General features: G+C 39.5%; 1 protein-coding gene across 1 annotated transcript; it reads left to right on the top strand.

Moving 5' to 3' along the window:
* The first annotated feature begins 13,686 nt into the window (after window positions 1-13,686).
* LOC127084510 (pentatricopeptide repeat-containing protein At2g30100, chloroplastic) lies at window positions 13,687-16,791 on the top strand. The gene is made up of 2 exons (XM_051024974.1): window positions 13,687-14,787; window positions 15,900-16,791. Exons 1-2 carry the CDS (start codon window positions 14,068-14,070, stop codon window positions 16,674-16,676), a joined length of 1,497 nt encoding a protein of 498 aa, XP_050880931.1. The 5' UTR covers window positions 13,687-14,067; the 3' UTR covers window positions 16,677-16,791.
* Window positions 16,792-23,563: the final 6,772 nt, after the last annotated feature.

Genomic DNA, 23,563 nt, shown 5'->3' with positions numbered 1-23,563 from the left:
TCAAAGAAGAGCCATTATCGATCAACACATGAGACAAAGTGATCCCCTTACACTCAATGGAGATATGCAGAGCCTTATTGTGATTCTTTCCTGCTGATGTCAGGTCAGCATCAGAAAAGCTTAGGCCATTGTCAACAGCCAGGTGAGCAACATAGTTTTCGAACTGATCGACGGATGTCTCCTGAGGTACATGAGCAGTCTTCAGGAATTTTATCAATGCATTGGCATGAGATTCAGAAGATAATAACAAGGATAACATCGAGATCTTAGACGGGGTATGCCCCAGCTGTTCTACCACATCAAAATCACTCTTGCGGATGATTTTCAGCATTTCTTCCATTTCTTGTTTGGCAACCTCTTCGGTAGTAACTTCGACGGGTGTCCCTGATTGAGAAGAGTTAACTGGTTCCTTTCCTCGGGTTTCAGGGGCGGGAGGTGAGATTTCTGGAGAGAAGATCCTTCCACTTCGAGTAACTTTACTAGTCCCGGCAATGTTATTAGGATTAGCAGAATTACCAACTTGCTTTACGCCATGGATGTAAACATCACCTCCATAATTCCACGGAATGGCTTTGTTTGAGGAATACGGTACTGGGCCAGGCGCAGTAATGATTAGGGGAGCTACCTTGGGCTCAGCAGTAATCTTCACAGGTGCTCTGGTAGCGGTAATCTTCACTGGAACTTTGGACCTAGCAATCACAGATACTTCTTCAATAGGGTTCTCCGCCTTGGGAATCTTTTCGAAGAGAATTGTACGATCATCCATCAGCCGTTGAATACCCTTCCTCAACTTCAAGCACTCATTGGGTCGGAGTATGCAGAGATCGCAATTTTCAGCACAACCTGGAAATAAACCAGCTTGTACTAAATTCTTCTTGATGATCAGGAGAGGAGATGCTAAGTCAGCTACATTAGAAATGTGAGAATAGTCATCCACAACATTAACAGTTTTGTCATGATTAGGCATAGGTGTAGTGATGACGTTAGGAGTCTCCGGAGGCTCAAATTCAATTTCTCCAGCTTCGATCATATCCTGAACCTTATTCTTCAATGACCAGCAATCGTTTGTATCATGCCCGGGGCTATCAGAGTGATATGCACACCTGGCATTGGGATTATAACGAGAAGAAGTAGTGTTGGGTTTCGTAGGAGGATCTCTGAGGGTGATCAGATTTGCCTTTAGCATTCCCTGCAGTGCCTGTGCCAAGGTCATATTGATCCTGGTAAACTGCCTTCTTGGCTTGTCTTGTTTGTGCTGGAAGTTTTGAGATGGCGGTGCTGCAATCGTAACTGCTCCAATGGTATGGTCACGATTTTTCTTGTTACGACCCTTTTGACCTTACACAGCATTTGATTCGTTCCTCCCCTGGTAGGACCTTTTGGTGCTTGCAGAGGTAGTCGCCTGTATCTTTCCACTTCGGATGCCGCTTTCAACACGCTCACCTATCAATATAAGTTCAGTGAAACCTGATGAAGAACTTCCCAGTAGATGGTTGTAGAATGGGCCAGTCAGTGTGCCCATGAACATGTCCACTAATTCTCGATCAGTCATAGGGGGTTTGACTCTGCCAGCCAAATCTCTCCATTTCTGAGCATATTCCTTGAAGCTTTCTTTGGATCCCATAGTCATATTCTGCAACTGTAGCCGAGTAGGCTCTAGTTCAGAGTTATACTGGTACTGTTTATAGAAAGCTGTTGCTAAATCAGTCCAGGTGCAGATGTCAGAGCTCTCGAGCTGATAATACCATTCCAACTGTGTGCCAGACAGAATCTCTTGGAAGAAATGGATCCATAGCTTCCTATCAGTGGTATGCGGCTGAATCTTTCTCACATAAGCTCTCAGATGCATCTGAGGACAAGACGCACCATCGTACTTAGTGAAAGTGGGGATCTTGAATTTGCGAGGAATGGTCACATCGGAGACCAGACCCAAACTTTCAAAATCCAGACCGGGCACCTTCTGACCCTCCATGGCTAGCATACGTTCTTCCAGCAAGTTGTACTTATCATCTCTTGGAGAGTACTGTTCACTTTCATAGTCTTCATCGTCATCCTCAGGGTTGGAGAAATCAACATTCTCCTCCTCTGAATCATTCTCCGTCTCCTCTTCTGGACCATTCGGAATTCCAAACTTGACTCCCGCGGCCTGTCTTTTAAGCCTTCTTCCCGTGTTAATGTAACTCACAGCTTTCTTGTCTTTCTTCTTTTCGAGCAAAAGAGCCTTTAGTTCCTCCTGCCCTTTGGATAAGCTCAAGATCAACTCCTGGAATTGAGCATTCTGAGTCTGGAGATCTTTGACAGTTTGTTCGAGGTCCATTTTTCTGTTTGCAATAGGAAGACCGTGAGAACATAGATCCTTTAGAATACTTGTTATGCAATGTTATGTCATGCTATGCAATGTATGAGATGTTTTCAAGGACTTTTGGAATTTAACTTTGCGTAAACCACCAAAAGAGGGGAACTTTTATTAATAATTTCTTTAATCAATGTTCATTACAATAGATAATAAAATACAATAAAAGCTCAAGTCTCCCAGGGACGACTTCTTTTCGGACGAAGATATGTATTGAGTCTTCGTTCCTCATTAAGCTGGCTGGTGAGTTCTAACACCTTCTTCCTTTCAGCACAGAACTGGGATTCAAAAGTGTCCCTTTCCTCCCTCAACTGGATCCAGGATCTCTTTAATTCTTCCACATTGGTAGGCATATCTGGATAAGGAATGATCTGAGGAGTACCTCCCTCAACTTCTGGTTCAACAATCAGCGGTCTGACTGCAAGATATGGCATGACAAGTTCACGAGCTCTTGCGTGTACCCATCTGAGATAAGGTTCCATAGGAATATAGTTTTTCGGTCCTAAAGTACTTCTTTTCACCATGCCCCAAGCTCGTACAAATCTTTGACGGAGGCCTTGAGAATCGTTGTCATAGTCAAACATCGTGCCTTGGATAATCATTTCATGTAGACCATCTCTTCGAGCACAACCAAACTGACGTAGGGCTAAGGCCGGGTTACAAGTGATACCTCCTCTTATTCCTAGGAGTGGCACATTGGGGAACTCGCCACAACGGTCAATGATGGTAACATTTTCCTTGAACTGAGGACACCAACAGATGTCTGAATGGGAGAGCGACATTATCCTTTGAGACCATTTCAAATTCTGCTCGTTCTTCAAGACTGATTGAGGAAGGTGCGAAATAAACCACCCAGACAACAACGGTGTGCAGCACATGAGAGTCCCTTGCCTTTTCATAGTACGAGTGTGGAGGGAATGCAAAATGTCTCCAAGCACGGTAGGCACAGGGTTATGAGTGAGAAATATCTTAATAGCATTCATGTCTATGAATTGGTCTGGATTAGGAAATAACACCAAACCATAGATAAGCAATTCTAGGACATCTTCGAAAGCATGGACATCCATAACGTTTAAGAATTCTCGGGCCTTATTTATCAGAAACTTGGCAAGCAAACCCTTAACTCCACTCCTTGTTACCCAATTAGCTTCAATGTCGGACCTCGTCATGTGCAAAGTTGCGGCAACTTCTTCGGGCTTCGGAATCTTTTCTAAACCACTGAAAGGTATTTGATCAAGGATAGGTATCCCCAGCAGTCTGGAGAATTCTTCCAATGTGGGTACCAACTGATAATCTGGGAATGTGAAGCAATGATGTTTAGGGTCGAAGAACTGGAATAGAACTCTCATCATATCTTCTTTGAAATCAGTGGTAACCAAATTGAGAAGAGAACCATGTTTCTGGATGAACTAAGCATGATCGGGAAGTTCTGACACTAAATTCTTGAGTTGAGGGGAGATTGCTACAAGATTAATCCGGATAGTCTTCCTGGGAGCCATAGCCTTACAAAACAGAGCAAAGTTAAATCCCTAAGTCCTTGAAATGGTTAGTACAATGCCATATGTTATGATGTTATGATGTTATGATGTTATGATGTTATGATGTTAAGTAAATAACAAGCACAAACAAGTCACACAACAATCATCCTTAGGTTTTAAGGCTTGCATGAGTTCCATAGGTAAGTACCCTCCCCACTGAAGTTTGGTTGGTTCAACCTGTCCTAGAATAGTAACCGGGTTCTAGAAGGATCTCCAATCATTGACCTTCCTTTAAGTCCACCTCAGTGCAACACCAAGTGGTTGACCGAAGCTTCCCTAAAGTCCAATCTCAAAGAGTGTAGTATCGAGTCTCAACCAACCCCAGTCGGAACCGAAGTCAGTTATCTCACTACTTTCTAATGGCTAGGATGAGTCAATTAGGGTTCTAAATGTCTGGTTAATGCTTTGATGACACCACGCAGAAGCCAAATTTTTCCTCAAGTAAACATGAGGAACATCAGGACATCCAAAGTGTCACATTAACCGTAGCCATCATTTTAACCATTCCAGTATACGCCGGGTAGTCGCGATGATCTTTTGCTACTTACCTAAGGTACACTAGATCCGGGTGTAGGATCTTTCACTCAAGCATAAAATACCCAAGCAATCCCTTAAAAGTAAATCAGACAATTTGAATAAGTGATCTTGCTTTTAAGGTAACCTCTCTTTAAGTTATCCCCAGCAGAGTCGCCAGTTCTGTCATACGGTGAACTGACTTTGGTGTGTTTTGCTTTTAATCGCAATGTCGCGGATAGCAAGAGTCGCCACCGACTTTTCTTTTATCCAATAAGGAAAGGTGGAAAAGAACAGGAAAGACCTTAATTAGATTTTGGGTTCGGGAGGTACATTATACAAAGGGAAGGTGTTAGCACCCTTTGTATCCATGGTTATCCATGGGCTCTTAATTGCTTGATCACTTATGTTTGAAAAAAAGTGTTTGTGAATTGCCTAAAAATGTTTTGAAAAGAGAGTTTAACTTTGTAATGATTCTTGTGCGAATGTATACAAAGTATTCATCTCGTTTAATTTTGAAAGCGGTTTAGAAAAATATAACTTGGCAATGATTCTAGTATGAATGTATACCAAGTGGTGGTTTTCTAGAAGATGTTTTGCAAAATGTGATATATGAAAAATGTTTTAGGTTGTGAGCCAGCAATTAAGAGTTATACCGACCCAAAGTCTTTATGGGTATTTCCTATCCTTATGAGGGTAAAACTGTCCTTGCTATTGAGAAGTAAGTAGTTTTATCCTTTGGATGTAAAAGGGTCATCGTAGGGTCATCGATTGGTCATTGAAGGCAACATTTGTAAGGATACCTTAGCATTCGGAGGGACGATCATCATTTAACCGTAAGCTACACCGAAGGGTCATCGAGGGACAAAATCATATATTCGAAGGCAACATCCGAGGGACTATGATTTATTTTATAGGGACATGATGATTTAATCGAAGGGTCTTTGCTAAGTGTATCCCCACATTCGCGGGACATGACCATAATACCGTAATACCGTAAAGCAACAAAGAGAGGTCCAAGATCACATATTCAAAGGCCGTATTTTACAATCAATTAGGTAATTAGGAGGAATCCCCACATTAAAATTAATACATTAAGATCAATTAAGCAATTTAGGGTGGATCTTCGCCATAAAATTAATACATTAAAATCAATTGAGTAATTCAGGGTGAACCTCCACAAGGGTATCCCACAAATAAAGTGGAATACCTAACAAACAATCTTTTCCTGGGATATGTGAACCTTTACAAAACTCAACAAAACATGTCAGAACACCAAATCAGGGTGCAATCGAGGATTACACCAAAAAAAAAAACAACAGTAAATAGGGTCGAGTAAATGATGCATGGCTATGATAAAACATGAGTGAAAAATCAGAACAGAAAAGTCAGCTACTGTCACGTTCGCTCCTGCCTCGCCTAGCGAAGGCTTAGCGAATACTCGCTGCATGCTCGCTTAGCGATGTGCTAGCGAGCGGCTGCGGATTCTGGTTTTGATATCAGTACAATTTCAACCAATTTTATGCCTTATGGCTTTCATTACAGCAATTATATGGTTAATCATTTAAGGTATTCAGGTACATACTAAAATTCACATGCCAAACTTAAGATATTTTCATAAATTTAATCATAATGCCATATGCAAATTAAGAACATAAGGCAGTAATAGTAATGTAAACCTGTTTGCAATTGAATTGCGACTTTGAATCGGCAAATCGGATTGAATTGGGCAGAGGTAAACCTTGATGCCGCCGAGTTCCTTCAGGGTTTGCCTCCCGTGAGTGTTAGGGTTTGCTTGCTAGGGTTCTCCTTTCTCCGTTTTCGTTCTTTTCCCCTTCTGCTGACTGAAGTTGGGGTATTTATAATACTCTTTTTGTGACCTAATGGGCTCAAAATGAAGCTCAGAATTTTCTGTTATTCACAGGTTTCGCTAGGCGAGCTGTATAGCAAAGGGTTCGCTAGGCGAAGGAATTGCTCGCCTAGCGAGGATGCCAGTTTGGGCCATTTTCTGGATTTGGCCATCTGTGAGCTGGCCTTTGTTCTTTTGGGATCAATGCCTTGAAAAATAAGTTGGAGTGCCTAAGAAATGCCTTGTAATATTAATGGGCAAATTTTGGGGTATGACAGACACCATATGAGATATGGAGTGGTGAGAAACCACATATGTCTTACATGAAGATTTGGGGTTGTGAAGTTTATGTGAAACGACAAATTTCAACTAAGCTTGAGCCCAAATCTGACAAATGCTTATTTGTGGGATATCCTAAAGAAACAAGAGGATATTACTTCTACAATCCTTCTGAGGGCAAAGTGTTTGTCGCTCGAACTGGAGTTTTCCTAGAAAAGGATTTTATCTCCAAAGGAACCAGTGGGAGGAAAGTAGAGCTTGAAGAAATTCAAGAATCACAAGGCATCGATACACCTATGGAGGAATTAGAGCAGGAAACACAAATGGTTGTGGAAGAGCAACCTGCTCAAGTAGAACAAGACCAGCGTAGGTCAGGCAGGATACGTCACCTACCTGAGAGATATGGATATCTCATAACAGATCAAGGTGATGTATTAATCATGGATCAAGATGAGCATGTGACCTACCAAGAGGCCATAACTGGTCCTGAGTCTGAGAAGTGGCTAGAGGCCATGAAATCCGAAATAGATTCCATGTACACAAACCAAGTTTGGAACTTGGTAGAGCCTCCTGTAGGAGTTAATCCTATAGGATGCAAGTGGGTCTTCAAAAAGAAGACTGACATGGACGGTAAGGTACATACCTATAAGGCAAGACTGGTTACAAAAGGATATAAACAAATTCATGGTGTTGACTATGATGAAACCTTTTCACCAGTTGCAATGCTTAAATTTGTTCGGATTTTACTTGCTATCGCTGCATATCATGATTATGAAATATGGCAGATGGATGTCAAAACTGCTTTCCTTAATGGGAATCTTCTTGAGAATGTGTACATGACACAGCCTGAAGGATTTGACATACCAGAAGAAGCCCATAAGATATGTAAGCTACAAAGATCAATCTATGGATTGAAGCAAGCTTCCAGAAGCTGGAATCTTCATTTTGATGAAACGGTAAAACAATATGGATTCATCAAGAACGAAGATGAGCCTTGTGTCTACAAGAAGGTTAGTGGGAGCATGATCTTGTTCCTGGTGTTATATGTAGATGACATATTACTCATTGGAAACGATGTCCCTACCCTGCAACAAGTAAAGACTTGGTTAGGGAAATGCTTTTCTATGAAGGACCTAGGTGAAGCAGCCTATATATTAGGAATCAGAATCTATAGAGATAGATCACAAAAACTGCTTGGCCTAAGTCAGAGTACATACATAGACAAAGTGCTGAGACGCTTTAATATGCATGATTCCAAGAAAGGATTCATACCTATGCAACATGGCCTGTGTCTATCAAAAACACAATCCCCTTCAACTAAGGAAGAAAGGGAACGCATGAATAAGATTCCATATGCATCTGCAATATGATCTATCATGTATGCCATGTTATGTACTCGACCAGATGTCTCGTATGCTTTAAGTGCAACAAGTAGGTACCAATCTGATCCTGGTGATGCCCATTGGGTAGCTGTTAAGAATATCCTTAAGTACTTGAGAAGGACTAAGGAATCATTCTTGATATATGGATGTCAGGAAGAGTTGGCTGTAATTGGTTACACTGATGCTAGCTTCCAGACAGATAAGGATGACTTTAGATCGCAATCTGGTTATGTGTTTTGCTTGAACGGTGGCGCTGTGAGCTGGAAAAGTTCGAAGCAAGATACAGTTGCTGATTCTACAACCGAGGCCGAGTATATTGCTGCCTCAAGTGCAGCAAAGGAAGCTGTTTAGATCAGGAAGTTCATTAGTGAACTTGGCATAGTCCCTAACGTTGTGGATCCCATTGGTCTCTATTGTGATAACAATGGTGCTATCGCACAAGCTAAGAAGCCTAGATCTCACCAACGATCCAAACACATACTTAGGCGTTATCATCTCATTCGAGAGATAATAGATAGAGGAGATGTGAAAATATGTAAAGTACCTACACTTGACAATATAGCTGACCCACTGACAAAGCCTCTTGCGCAGCAGAAGCATGATGGCCATACTAGATCAATGGGCATACGGGGTATGCCTGATTGGCTCTAGTGCTAGTGGGAGATTGTTGGTGTAAGCCCTAGAGGCCAATACTTTTGGTACTTGTATCGAATTATTTTTTAATAATAAAAGGCATTTTCTTTATTATGGTTGATTAATAAAGTCCCTAGAATAGATAGTCCATTTAATGTATTAAGTGTGACTTAATCATGAGAACACATTAAACATAAGGGCACTATTCTTAAAGTATCCGTAGTCGAGCTTTAATGTGAAGTGGGATAACATTAAAGCATTAAGACTATTATGTTTGTAGACTGATGATCACATCTCATGGATCATGGATAAAGAGTTATCAAGTCTTAAACATAGGTATGAATATTAGGAGTAATATTTATACCGGATTGACCCGCTATGAGAATACTATATAGAAAGTTATGCAAAGTGTCATAAGTTATTCTCATGGTGATAATAGTGTATACCACTCTTCGACCTGAAACCACTATGGATCCTAGATGTAGAGTCGAGTGCTTTGTTGCTGATCTAACGTTGTCCGTAACTGGATAACCATAAAGACAGTTGATGGGTACTCCACGAAGCATGCTGAGGGACATGAGTGTCCTAGATGGAATTTGCCAATCCTGCGTAACAGGATAAATGTCTATGGGCCCAATATTGAACTGGACAAGGGTGACACGGTCTATACCTTGTGTTCAATATAGACATAAGGGCAAAGGGGTAATTATACACATAATTATTATCACAGGAGGTTTTGTCAGATCACATGACATTTTCGTGACTTGGGTAGCAGTGATGTGTTGCTAGATACCGCTCACTGTTTATTATGTTAAATGCGTGATTTAATATAATTGCCAACGCCGCGAAAACCTATAGGGTCACACACAAAGGACGGATTGATGAGAGATAGAGTAACTAAGGAACACCGTAAGGTACGTTGCACTTAAGTGGGAGACGAAATATGGTAAGGTACCAAATACTTAAGTGGTTTTGGGCATATTATAAGATATGGGCCAAAATACACTTAAGTGGGCTTTTTGGCTTGAAGCCCACACAAGTGGTTCTATAAATAGAACCCCTTGGGTAGAAGCATTGTCACTCCAATCCACTCAGACAGAAATTCAAGTAGAGACTTGGAATTTTGTTTCCCTCTTTCTCTCACTCAAAGCCTTCATTCATAACAGCTAGCACTGCGATTGAAGGAATCCGTTCGTGTGGACTGAGTAGAGACGTTGTCATCGTTCAACTTTCGTGATCGCCCCGTGGATCTGTATCAAAGGTATTGATCATTATCAGAGATCTGCACCAAAGGTTTGAATCGCCACAAGAGGTAACGATTCTATCACTGATCATGCCCATTCGTAAGGATCACTAAATGGAGAAATTTTTAAATTCCGCCGCGCCTTGGATGGCTATTCTCCTACATTATTCCCCTAGTGCCTCTGGCATGATGGAATCTATGACTCGCCTGACACCAAATCCATCAGGGAAGATACCATTGTCAATGTTTTCCCACGCAATCTCCTTTATATGGAGACACCTAGACAAGACATCATCAATATGATCTAGCTGAGCTTGCTCTTCCTCTAGTATCTCCTGATGAGTTGGTCTAGATGGATCTCATGGAGCAACATGCACCATGTATATATGTGACACCCTGAAGAACCATCTGATGCACCCTTTAATGTAGCTCCAGTCTCTCTAATCTATGGTAGCATGTGCCTTCTCTGGTACCATATGATTCTTATAATCATCAAACATCTCCTCTATCTGTCTAAGTATCAAGGCAGGAGGAGCAGAGACAACAGAGTGTTTAAGAATGATCTTAGTTTATCTGAATTGTTGCATGACGCGATTGGGAAGATGAGAAGCAGTGAGACGCGATCCGTATGCCAACCATCAAGAGTATATAACTATCTCGTCAAATGGTCGCGTCTGACGGTGATCATCGTAGTTGTTGAAATGCATGTCCTCCACAACCAAACGAATAAGATAGACTCTAAAAGGCTCGACTTCCTGGTTCCCTCTGAGCGAGATAAAAGAAGTAGCACGCGAGCATAACCTCAGTGTACTCAGGCACACTCGCCCAGCCAGCGATGCACGGGAAGTGTTGGAGGATCCAAGCCTGAAATAAGAAATTTTGGAACACACGAATCATTGGTAATGGTTTTGCAAATATGAAATGAAAATGACAAAAACATTCAAAGATCAAGAATTATTACTGAAGGAGAAGAGCGATCCAAAACGCAGTGGAATTTAAAATTTCTCCTTTAGTGATCCTTACGAATGGGCATGATCAGTGATAGAATCGTTACCTCTTGTGGCGATTGTAACCTCTGATGCAGATCTATGGAGAGATCACGAACGTTGAACGATGACAACGCCTCTACTCAGTCCACACGAACGGATTCCTTCAATCTCGGTGCTAGCTGCTACAAATGAAGGCTTTGAGTGAGTGAGAGAGAGAGAGAGAGAGAGAGAGAAACGAAATTGTAACTGCTCAAATGCTTCTACACAAGGGTTCTATTTATAGAACCACTTGTGTGGGCTGCAAGCTAAAAAGCCCACTCAAGTGTATGTAGCCCATATCTTATAATATGCCAAAATCACTTAAGCGCGTGGTACCTTACCATATTTCGTATTCTACTTAAGTACATCGTACCTTACGATGTTCTACAATTCACTTAAGTGCACCTTACATTACGGTATTCCTTAGTTACTCTATCTCTCATCAATCTGTCCTTTTGTGTGTGACCCTGTAGGTTTTCGCGGCATTGGCAATTATATTAAATCACGTATTTAATATAATAAATAGTGAGCGGTATCTAGCAACACATCACTGCTACCCAAGACACGAAAATGTCATGTGATCTGACAAACCCTTTTGTGATAATACTTATGTGTAAAATTACCCTTTTGCCCTTATGTCTATATTGAACACAAGGCATAGACCGTGTCATCCTTGTCTAGTTCAATATTAGGCCCATAGACATGTATCCTGTTACGCAGGATGGGCAAATTCCATCTAGGTCACTCATGTCCCTTAGCATGCTTCGTAGAGTACCCATCAACTGTCTTTATGGTCATCCAGTTACGGACAATGTTTGATTAGCAATAAGGCACTCGACTCTACATCTAGGGTCCATAGTGGTTTCAGGTCAAAGGGTGGTATACACCATTATCACCATGAGAATAACTTATGACACTTTGCATAACATTCTATATAGTATTCTCATAGCGGGTCAATCCAGTATAAATATTACTCTTAATATTCATACCTATGTTTAAGACTTGATAACTCCTTATCCATGATCCATGAGATGTAATCATCAGTCTATATACATAATAGTCTTAATGCTTTAATGTTATCCCACTTCACAATAAAGCTCGACTATGGATACTTTAAGAATAGTGTCCTTATATTTAATATGATCTCATGATTAAGTCACACTTGATACATTAAACGGACTATCTATTCTAGGGACTTTATTAGACAAACATAATAAAGAAAAAGCCTTTTATTATTAATAAATAATTCGATACAAGTACCAAAAGTATTGGCCTCTAGGGCTTACACCAACAATTAGCACCAGTAGTGTCACACTGCCTGCGACCGCTTCGTCTTCCACAAACAACTATCTCTCAACTTCAAATACACGTAGACCAAGCAAGTCGCCCCCTAGTTGTACTCATGGATCCACTGGAGATCCATGACGTACCGTAGGTAGACGACGTTAGTATAAGTGGCACTCTTGTCCATAAAAATCGAAGTGCCAACTAAATATAGCAGATGTGCTCTCAATGCATGCGATTTATGGACCGTCACCTGCTCAGCATCACCATCAGCCTACTTTTCTCTATAGATCTCAGTCGTATAGATGTTCCTTAGGAACTCAAATCTAGCATGAGCACCCCTGGTCCTATCCACCTCCTCAATCGCCTTCTCTAGATCAGCCCTCAGATACTCTACCATCATCTCGACTGCCTCGTCTTTGGTAATCCTACCATGATCGAGGAATCTCCCCCTGATCAGGCGATGTAACAAATATGAGATATCTTCTAGTGTGATAGACATCTCACCATGTGGGAGATGAAACGACGAGGTCTCAGAGTGTCATCTCTCCACGAATGCATTAAGCATCCCATGGTTGACCAGAGTGTAAATGGTCATGCATAGGTCCTTCAAGCCAGATAAGGACAAAACAAACTGAAATCAATCCTCATTTGGCTGAGGCAATGCAACAATCTTCCTGTCGTGGTTAACAAATTTCTGGGGATCACGCTCCTTAAATTTGTCAGAAATAATCAATGTCAGAAGTTATCAATGTCAGCAATTAAAATTTAGGTAAAAAGAAATAAAGAATCCAACTAATGCTACCTCTTCATCCCAAATATGTCTGAAAGTATGGTATGGATATAGAGGAAGTAAGGACAAATTAACTGGACCTCCTCTAAAAGCCTCCGGTTCGACATCTGCATCAGCCTCACCCTCTGGAGGTGGCACTGGATCAACATCATCATCAATGGGAGGTGGGACTGGAACAACATCATCGTCCGTGGGAGGTGGCACTGGTGAATCCTGACGCCTGTGGGAGGATGGGGGAAGTGATGCGTCAGATGGTGAATCTCGTCTCCTACTAGAAGAAGAAGGTGGAATGACTTGAGGAGAAGCACGAGCCCCAGAAATAGACGGCTCTGGAGCATCTGGAACCTGTTGGCTCCGTTCCTGCCGAACAGATGCGTGCTAAGCAACCTTGCCATGCCTCAGTTTGTCATGTCTATCAGTCATTATACCTGTAAATTAAAGTAAGACTTACCATTAGTGCATGCAAACAACACACACAAGCAAGAAAATGAAGAAAAAAATTATACTGTAGAAAATTTCAGAAATAAGAAAAGAGAAGAATCTGACGCGACTCTTATGCTCCAAAATATTTCAGAGATGTATCTCTGAAATATTTTAACATTATCTTATATTTGGATGCTTTGAAGATATATCTCCAATAATAAAAGGTATTTATGAAAATTTAAATAATGTGCATAAGAAACTCTTTTAAGTTTTTTTTTTAAGTCATTTTAAGTTTTCTTCAAGTAACCACCTTGTTTTTTAGATGTCAAATGCCAGTGTGTAAGGCTTATTTTATTGAAGTAAACGGTGTTACGCTAAGAACTCTGTAGTGGCGGTTGTTACACGTATCCAAATTCTCCCCTTAAATACTTTTTTTTATAAACTTCCCATTTCTCTGTCAAAAAAAAATTGTAATTTGCAAGTTTCGCTATCTCTTTGTCTTTCTTAATCCAGTTGCGAATCAGACACATTACCATCCTTTTAAATTTCTTCAATTTTCATGGCAATCATTATCTCGTTTGGATGATGAGAAAATTCTCCAAAAATCTCTTTTTTTCTTTCTCTCTTTTCATATTCTTGTAGTTTCTAGTGTTTAGTTCACTCAACCCAGATACAAAGATTCAATCTTTCTCCTCTTTCTTGAAATTGGGTGATGGAATTCAACTAAGAGAGAAACTGTGTGCAAGAATATGGCTTATCTACAAGGGTTTACTCCAACTTTGAAATTGGGTTTTGTGTTTTCATCGCTAGTTTCACCAAAACAGAGACACCCTTTGGTTTTCCCTTCATCAAAGTGTGGATTTTCCCTCAAATTCAATGATGGGTCATTCAAATTTCAAAACCCTTTAATTAAGGGAACAAAATCGGTGGAGCTTGACCGGTTTGTTACCAGTGACGACGAAGAGGAAGAAGAAGAAATGGGAGATGGGTTCTTGGAAGCAATAGAGGAGCTTGAGAGAATGACAAGGGAGCCTTCTGATGTTCTTGAAGAGATGAACGATCGTCTCTCAGCTAGAGAGCTTCAGCTTGTGTTGGTTTATTTCTCTCAAGATGGAAGAGACTCGTGGTGTGCTTTGGAGGTTTTTGATTGGTTAAGGAAAGAGAATAGGGTTGATAAAGAGACTATGGAGTTAATGGTTTCTATCATGTGTGGTTGGGTGAAGAAGTTGATTCAGGAACAGCATGGGGTTGGTGATGTCGTTGACCTTCTTGTGGATATGGATTGTGTTGGGTTGAGGCCTGGTTTTAGTATGATTGAGAAGGTTATTTCTTTGTATTGGGATATGGGGGAGAAAGAAGGTGCTGCTTTGTTTGTGGAAGAGGTTTTGAGGCGTGGAGTTTCTTGGAATGAGGGTGATCCTCAAGGGCATAAAGGAGGCCCAACTGGGTATCTTGCTTGGAAGATGATGGTAAGAAATTTATAATTCACACCTAGATTTTTAAGCTCTGTAGCACCGACACCTCTGAAAGATGACATGTCAGACACAGACATTTGTGATTTTACGTTCACTTTATTATTTTTTTCAAGTTATTATTGGTGTCGACGACATGTCTAGTGTCGTGTCTGTGTCTGTACTTCATAGTTTGTAAGTACTTTGGTTGGAGAATTGGCTATTGTTTGAAAATTTGAATGATTGAGTATGCTGTTGAAGAACATCTTGCTTGTGCTGGCTGTTAAATGTTGATCATTTGGTTCACTTGATTTTGATGTTTTCTCAAGTGTAATTGTGATGTTTTTGAATTGGTTGTTTTGCATTGGTTCTTGCTTTTTCTTGAGTCAGTTGATGACATTGTTGCATGTTTTGCATTTGGTTCACTTTTAAGCGTTTGATTTTTAGAAAAGCTCCTAGTGCATTTATGTGAAAGCGTATTCCAACCATATCTCTATTATCAACTTATGTAAAAGCTCTTAGAGGAGTTTATGAGCAAGTATCAGCCAAAGTCCAAACAAAAAGTTAGCATGCCTAGAAGCAACTTCTCATATAAGCTCTTCTAGATACACTTATCGTATTGGCAACTAGCTACACAAAGTCACCAAACATCTATAATGGTGGTTAAAACAACTAATGCAAAAAGCTTTCAACTTAGATTTTAAAATTATGTTAAATCTCAAGTGCTTCTAAGAGCTTCTGTATAAGAATAAGCTCTTCTCCCATTAGAGCTTATGAGCTGTTTGGATGGGCATATTTGAGATTATCTGTAGGCATAAGCAATTGTGAGATTATTAGTTAAGCTACTTTTGTTATAGAATAGTTTATGCCAAAGTACTTATACGTTAAGCGCTTATGCTAAAAGTTGTTAATTAAGTTATTTATCAAAAGGGCCTTAGCATCATTCAAACACAAAAGTAGCTTAACTAGAAGCAAATTTTTACAGTAGAACTTCTATGAAAAGATCTTCTCCTATGAGCACTTCTAGATAAGCTTATCATAATTGTGGTAAGATGTGACCAAATGAATTTCATAGTGTTTTTATTATTGGTTGAATGATTTAGTTTCATGGATATCATTCTTTTTTTCAGGCTGAGGGTGATTACAAAGGTGCTGTTCGGTTGGTAATTCGATTTAGAGAAGCTGGTTTGAAGCCAGAGATCTACAGTTACCTTGTTGCAATGACTGCCATAGTTAAGGAGCTCAACGAGTTTGCCAAAGCTCTACGAAAGTTGAAAAGTTTCGCTAGGGCCGGGCTTGTTACCGAATTCGACCGAGAAGATGTTGAGCTAGCAGAGAACTACCAATCAGAACTTCTAGCCGACGGAGCTCGCTTATCCAACTGGGTGATTCAAGACGGCAGTCATCCATCACTTCACGGAGCTATCCACGAGAGGCTCCTCGCAATGTACATCTGCGCCGGCCATGGAATCGAAGCCGAGAAACAATTATGGGAAATGAAACTTGTTGGCAAAGAAGCCGACAGAGGTCTCTACGACATTGTTCTAGCCATATGTGCTTCTCAGAAAGAAACTGCAGCGACAGGAAGGCTAATGACGCAGTTGGAATTTGCGAGCTCGGCGCAGAAGAAGAAAAGTCTGTCATGGTTGTTAAGAGGATACATTAAAGGTGGTCATTTCAATGAAGCAGCAGAGACAGTGATGAAAATGCTTGAATTGGGAATTTATCCCGAGTATTTAGATAGAGTTGCTGTTGTTCAAGGTTTAAGGAAAAGGGTTCATCAAAATGGAAATTTAGATACTTATTTTAAGCTTTGTAAGTCACTTTCTGAAGCAAATCTTATAGGGCCTTGTCTTGTGTATTTGTATACAAGAAAATATAAGCTTTGGGTTGTGAAAATGGTGTAAGAAATGTAGTAGAGAGAAACTGGTGGTTATTACTTGTATAAATTTGTATAGTTTTAATGTGAAATGAAGAAATTGTAATGGCAGATAAATAATAGTTTTGATCTTTTCTATGTCACTCTCATGTTGTATATGATTAATGTGGATGTGTTTGTTTTTCTTAAGCTCTCTATGCTTCTTTTTTAGTTGTCATAAAATGCATAGTCCTAACAAAGTACATTGAAAGAATCATAAATGTTACCCATAAATCAGTTATGAGAAAGCTTCATCCCAGAAAAATGTTGAAATATGCTTCCAGTCGCTCCTAATGTATTTGTTGCACTCAAGAGTTCTATTTTGCAATCAAATCCCTACACACTCTAACTTTTGTCTTTCTTCTCTTCAAATAGGAGTAAGGTTGAGAGAAAATGCAATTCCATAATTCAGCGTTGTAACATCGTCAGAATTGTTCTCGCTATTTTTATCCATTTTATATTCTGATTTAGATTTTAACTTCTTTATGAAAATTGTGACCCTCGATATTATATCTCATTTGTCTTCGGTCACACCTCAATCGAAGTCACGATATAAAATTCTTTGAAAATAGAATTTGTAAATCTTTCTAAAAATTTGCCACCTTCCTTTTTTGTCCATTTCTTTGACTTCCTAAAACCTAAAAAAATAGGTTAAACCTTTCTAAGATGTCATTCAATCATTAAAAAATTGACGTTTGTGTACATGCGTGTGCGTGTATGCGCGTGTGTGTTCTGTTCAGGAACTAGAAATGTATATAGTTGACAAACTGGATGTATCTTTTTTACACTCCAACGTCCAAGTGAATTCAAGATTCAAGATGAGTATCTTGAAAAATGGAGATCAGAGAATGTATCTTGTTTTCTGTATGGACTGAATTTATACCTTGAGTCACATGGAGTGGATTGAGATGAATTATGCCTTGACAATTTTGGCTTTTGGCCAGCCTAGGATAATATCAATCATTCATAATAAAAATAACATCTTTAAAATGACTACCAACATCTATTAAAAAACTTAAACATCTACTTCTACTTCTCTACATCTTCGAATGACTGAAAATCTTCATCAAATTATCATTCATGATTTGCAAAATAAAAATAATATAATTAAAATTATTTTTATTTGAAAACTCGAAAGTAACAAGGATGTAAAGTATAAAATAATTCAATCTGACTTGATTATTATTTGGAGCACATGTTGATGTAGAAGAATGTAAGACATTATTAACATAAATTGCATAAGATGATACCTATGTTGCCAAAGCCACCATATCCAACTCTGAAGAGTTTTGATTCAAAATGGTTTTAAGAAGAATATGAATTTTTCGTTCTGTTTCTTCCTTAACCTAACAACATTTCTCCTCCATATCTTGTATCGTATCATTAAATTGTTTTACCTCAACAACATGCTCTCTTCTAAGTTTTGCAATTTCTTCATTTTTTTCAATAGGGTTAGTGTTGTGGTTCTTCTGTGGCAACACAATCTCCCATGTTTTTGCTTGCCAAACACACTTTGAAAGGCTTATGAAATAGGTTTCCCATGATTTTCAATCAAGTCTTGAAGTTATCTAGCACACACAATATAGTAATAGTACATAAAAAGCAAATATCATAACATAATATAAGACATAACTTAACGGTCGTCGATCTCCTTCTTGCAACTACCTGTTATCAACAGGTCATCGACATAGAGACATAGTATAAGGAATTCACTCTTGCTTCTTCTTACATATACTCCATGTTCAGATTTGCACATCACAAATTCATTCTCCCTTAGAAAGTCATCTATCTTCTTATTCTAAGCTCTTGGAGCTTGTTTAAGTCCGTACAAGGCTTTATGCAGCCTATACACCTTTCTTTCTTCGCCTTGTTTCACAAACCAAGCTGGTTGTGCAACATAAACTTCTTCTTCTAAGGGGCCATTCAAGAATGCACATTTCACATCCATCTGACACATCTGCCAGTTGTTCATGTTTGCTAGACCAACAACCAACCTGATTGTTTCGATCCTAGCAACAGGTGCAAAAACTTCATCGAAGTCGATTCCTTCTTTCTGAAGAAATCCTTTCGCCACAAGTCTCGTCTTGTGTCAAGTCACTTCTCCTTTGAGATTAAACTTCACCTCGTATACCCACTTCACATCGATTGCCTTCTTGTTTTGGGGAAATTCGACAAGTGACCAAGTGTTGTTGACTTCAGCTCTCCGTCCATTGCTTTCATCCACTTCACATCAATTATTGCAACACTTAAAGGATAAAAATAAATACTTAGAAAACTAAGAAGATAAACATCAATATACTCTTATAAAATAAGGTCTCTAAGATGCATCAGTTTAAACTTATCTAAAAAGTGAAGTGTGCATTGCTTTCACTACTACAAAATAGACATTTCGTAGCATCCATTTTACAGTGATCTTTTTATTAACTGTGTTAATAAAAACAATTGGAGCGCTTTTTTATGGTATTTACTTAAAGACATTTCACAATAGTCATAGGTACCAACCGTGGTGAAAAGTGGCGTCTGGTCATGCGTTCGAATCCTAACACCTACAATTTTGTTTTTATTTATTCTTAAGCCACTTTTCACCATGTTTGGAACTTCCAACTATGGTGAAAAGTGGCGCCTGGTCATGAGTTTGAATCCTAACACCTACAAAATTATTTTTATTTATTTATTAAAAGATATACAACAACGGTTGTTTAAAGTAACCGTTGTGATAAGTTTAGACATACAACAACGGTTGTTTAAAGTACCCGTTGTGATAGGTTGGAACTTACAGTTTTGTTTTTATTTATTTTTAAGCCACTTTATATAAGCGTGTTTATTGAGTTTCTTCACCGTTCTTAAACAAATTTTTACCGTCCATTTTATGAGTATCAACGCTCAAGACATTATCATTAGTGTTCCGCGTGAAACCTAAAACTTAGATGAACTTCCAACTTAGACGAACTTCATCTTCTACCTCCGAACACCTTCTTCCATTCACGACACTCTATTTCCCACTAAAAGAAGCTCGAAAACATCATTTCTTCCATAAATAAAACTCGAAAACATCATTTATTTCATCAATAAATTTTAGAACTCCATCACCTCTTCTCCAACTTGAATGAGACAAGGAAAACATGGATTCAAGTTAGAAATGTTAGTTATTGTTGTTCTTGTTGTTGTTCTTGTTATTCTTTTTGTTGTTCTTGTTGTTCTTTTTGTTGTTATTTTTGTTGTTGGTGGTGTTCTTGTTATTCTTGTTGTTCTTGTTGTTGTTCTTATTGTTTTTCTTGTTGTTGTTGTTGTTGTTATTGTTGTTCTTGTTCTTGTTGTTCTTCTTCTTGTTGTTCTTCTTCTTCTTGTTGTTTTTGTTGATGTTATTGTTCTTGGTGTTCTTATTTTTGTTCTTGTTGTTGTTGTTGTACTGATGCATTTTTTTATATTTTATTAAAATACATATAACAACGGTTGTTTAAAGCAACTGTTGTTATAGGTTGAGACATACAACAACGGTTGTTTAAAGTAATTATTGTGGTAGATAACGTGCTGCTTGACTTATAATCACAGTCGCACAACCGTGGTGGAAAGCATTATACATACAATCACACATTACCTCATAATGGTTGGTCCAACATGGTGGTATCCCTTTTCCAACCATTGTGGTAGGTGTTTTTCGTAGTAGTGTTTAACTCGATAAGCATATCAAAGTCAAAACCCTTAATGGCGTTAGGATAACTCTCCCAATATAAATAAAACTCGAGGTTGCCTTGGTGGTCATAAATGGCCTTAAGACACCCTGACACACCTCTCATGACTCACGAGGAATAAATTGATTTATAAACCCTTATCAAAGGATTGAAGGGAAATGACATGACCTTTTTTGATTTTACCACTCAGGAACACTGTTAGATGCCCAAGTTTGCTTATTTGAGCTATCAAATGTGGGCATCTTTCACTCCTTTTTGTCGAAAAAGTGTTCGAAACCGCCCTTGCTTTTGTTGAATTGCAATACTATGTGAAATGATCTTGGTACCTTTAATTTGTGTGTTATTGTGCAGGAATTAGGCATGAAAGAGTAGAAAATGAAGGCACAAGAAAGATGGCAAAGGAACCAAGAAAGAATGCAAACATCAGCAGGCTCGCTAGGCGAGGGAAGTAGCCAAGTACTCGCTAGGCGAGCATCCAGCGAGCAGGTAGCGAGCAATTCCAGTAGCAAAATCATCAAGGCTCGTTGGAGCGAATGAGAGAAGCGAGGGCTTCTCCTAGTGAAGGATTGTTCGCCTAGCGAACATATGCAACTTTTCTGGGATGTTTCCTCTGGGCGCAGGCTACTCTGGTGGCTTATTTTGGGGCTCGCTAGGCGAACCATTCTGCTCGCCTAGCGAGCATGACAACTCAGTAACCAGTACTATAAGTAGCATGGGCTACTTTTTGGAAAGGACACTTAGATATTTTTCAGCATCTTTTCATCTTCATTTTTTCTTGGGATCATATTTTGTACCCTAGAAACCAATTTTCTCATTTCTCTTCTTCTCTTAACAATATTTCACCAAAAGAAGGTGGATTCCCATCCAATCTCGATTCTTCGACTCAGATGTTGATCAACCTTCGTCCGAAACTTGTTGTACAAGCTACCATGAAAATGAGTAGCTAAGTCCTTCATTTTGTCAAGGTTAGATGTAGATGATCATAAGCTTTGTATGTATTTGGGATGATCTTCATTTGTAAACTCTTGGATGATGAATGTATGGTGAAAACCTTGTTTTATTGATAACTCTTTGTGTTGGTTTATTATTGAAAGGTGTTTTCCAACTCTTGACCTAGGTTTTCATCCATCCTTGTTCTTTAGCTAGATATAGTATTGAATGAGTTTGTTCACTAAAAAGTTGAACCTAAAAGTTGTCATTTTGATAGATTGTGTGAGAGATCAACAATGGATCAAAATGGGAAAAACTCACAATGTGTGTTAGAGATAAACACATTGAGAGGATTTTGTGAATGTGTTTATCATCTAATGGAGTTTATGAGTTTTGTTTGATCGAACATATGCATGCAAAGTGATCGTCGAACCCTAACTTTGACAATCTTTCTCAAATCGTAAAACCAAAACTTTTACCGCAATTTCTTACTTTTTATGCAAGCTACCGTGACCGAAAACTAAAACCCCCTTGTTACGATAAGTTAAGAACTTAACAACTGTCGAACGGTGGCAATATCACATAATCCCTGTGAAGACGATAACAAACCCCGATACTCTAACCTTGTACCAACAAAATGGCGCCGTTGTCGGGGATTGTGAATTGATATTGCGAGCATCGCAATAGTTGCTTAATATTTTAACTCTCGAATTTTTGACTTGTGCTTGTTAATTTGTTTGGTTTAGTGTGCATCTTTCGTTTTATGCGAGGGCAGGTTCCTGAGGACCAACTTCTTTTTGATCCTGAGATCGAAAGAACCGCAAGGAGACTGAATAGCAGAACGAGACGAAGGAGGCAACAAGCTAGACAACGACAAGAACAAGGAGAAGGTTCTTCTACAACACACCCACCACCTTTCACACCTATCATGGATCCACCACCACCACCGCCCGCTTCCACACCATGTGTCAACAGTCCGAGGAATACCGCTCAGTTTGCCAACCACCAGGGAAGGCAAGCCGAGATGAAGACGGGAACTCTTAACTTGCTATATGGAAGTCCATTCACCGGAATGGACCATGAAGACCCCTTTGCTTTTCTCACCAAATTTTACGAGATAGCATTGGCGGCCGGAGTTGATCAAGCTCAAGAGCTACCGTTGTTCAAAAGACTATTTCCTCATGCTTTGCTCAGCAAAGCCAAAGATTGGTACTTGGATCAAACACCTGCAGTCATGACGGATTGGAACGTGTTGGAAGAGAAGTTCATTGAAAGATTTTTCTCCCACAACCGGTTCATGGAATGCAAAACGGCTATCTCCGTGTTTTCTCAAGGAGCCAACGAATCATTGAATGAGGCATGGGAGAGATTCAAATCCATGCTTCGAAAGTGCAAAGGGCATGGTTTTGACGAATTGACGCAAATCCACATTTTCAAGAATGGCCTTCAACCTAATTGCAAGACTTTGTTGGATGCTACCTCGGGTGGTTCTTTGTTGTCTAAAAGCGCCGACGAAGCTACTGATATCATTAACCGTATGGCTCTAAATGACCTCCAAAGTCAAAGTAGAGGCAACACTTTGAAGAAACCGGGAGTGCTTGAACTTGGGAAAAACGATGCTATTCTTGCCCAAAATAAACTCATTTCACAACAAGTTGAACTCTTAACTCAACAAATAAAAGAGTTGAGAGAGCCTTCAAAAGCTAAACAAATAGCTTGTTGTGAGCTTTGCAAGGGTGATCATGACACCGGGTTTTGTCCACCTCCCAGGTTTGAAAAGGTGAATTACATGGCGAACCCAAGAGACTACCAACTGAGGCAACACCAACTACAACCGTATCAACAACATCCTCAAAATCAACAACAACACTTTCAAGGGAATCAAGGGTTCCAACCAAGGGCTAACTATCACCATAACCAAGGTTATGGGGGTGGTACGTCTAGCCGTCAAAATCCTTACCAACCTCAACAATCGCCGGTCAAGACTTCAAAGTTAGAAGAGACATTGACACAATTTATGCAATTGTCAATGGCTAATCAAAAGAGCAACGATGCGGCAATAAAAAATCTTGAAAATCAAGTCGGATAACTTGCTAAACAACTAGCGGAACAACAACCCAGACCATCTTTTTCGGCGAACACGCAAACGAATCCAAAAGAGCATTGTAAAGCGATAACGACGAGAAGTGGAAGGGAGTTGATTAGTGAGAGTAAAAAAAGAGATGAGAGTGAAAAAAGAGAGGATGAGAAAAAA

This window comes from Lathyrus oleraceus, chromosome 5, assembly GCF_024323335.1.
Source record: "Lathyrus oleraceus cultivar Zhongwan6 chromosome 5, CAAS_Psat_ZW6_1.0, whole genome shotgun sequence".
NCBI classification, from domain to species: domain Eukaryota; kingdom Viridiplantae; phylum Streptophyta; class Magnoliopsida; order Fabales; family Fabaceae; genus Lathyrus; species Lathyrus oleraceus.
The sequence above is the reverse complement of the archived record's forward strand: the minus strand, read 5'-3'. Positions and strand labels throughout refer to the sequence as shown.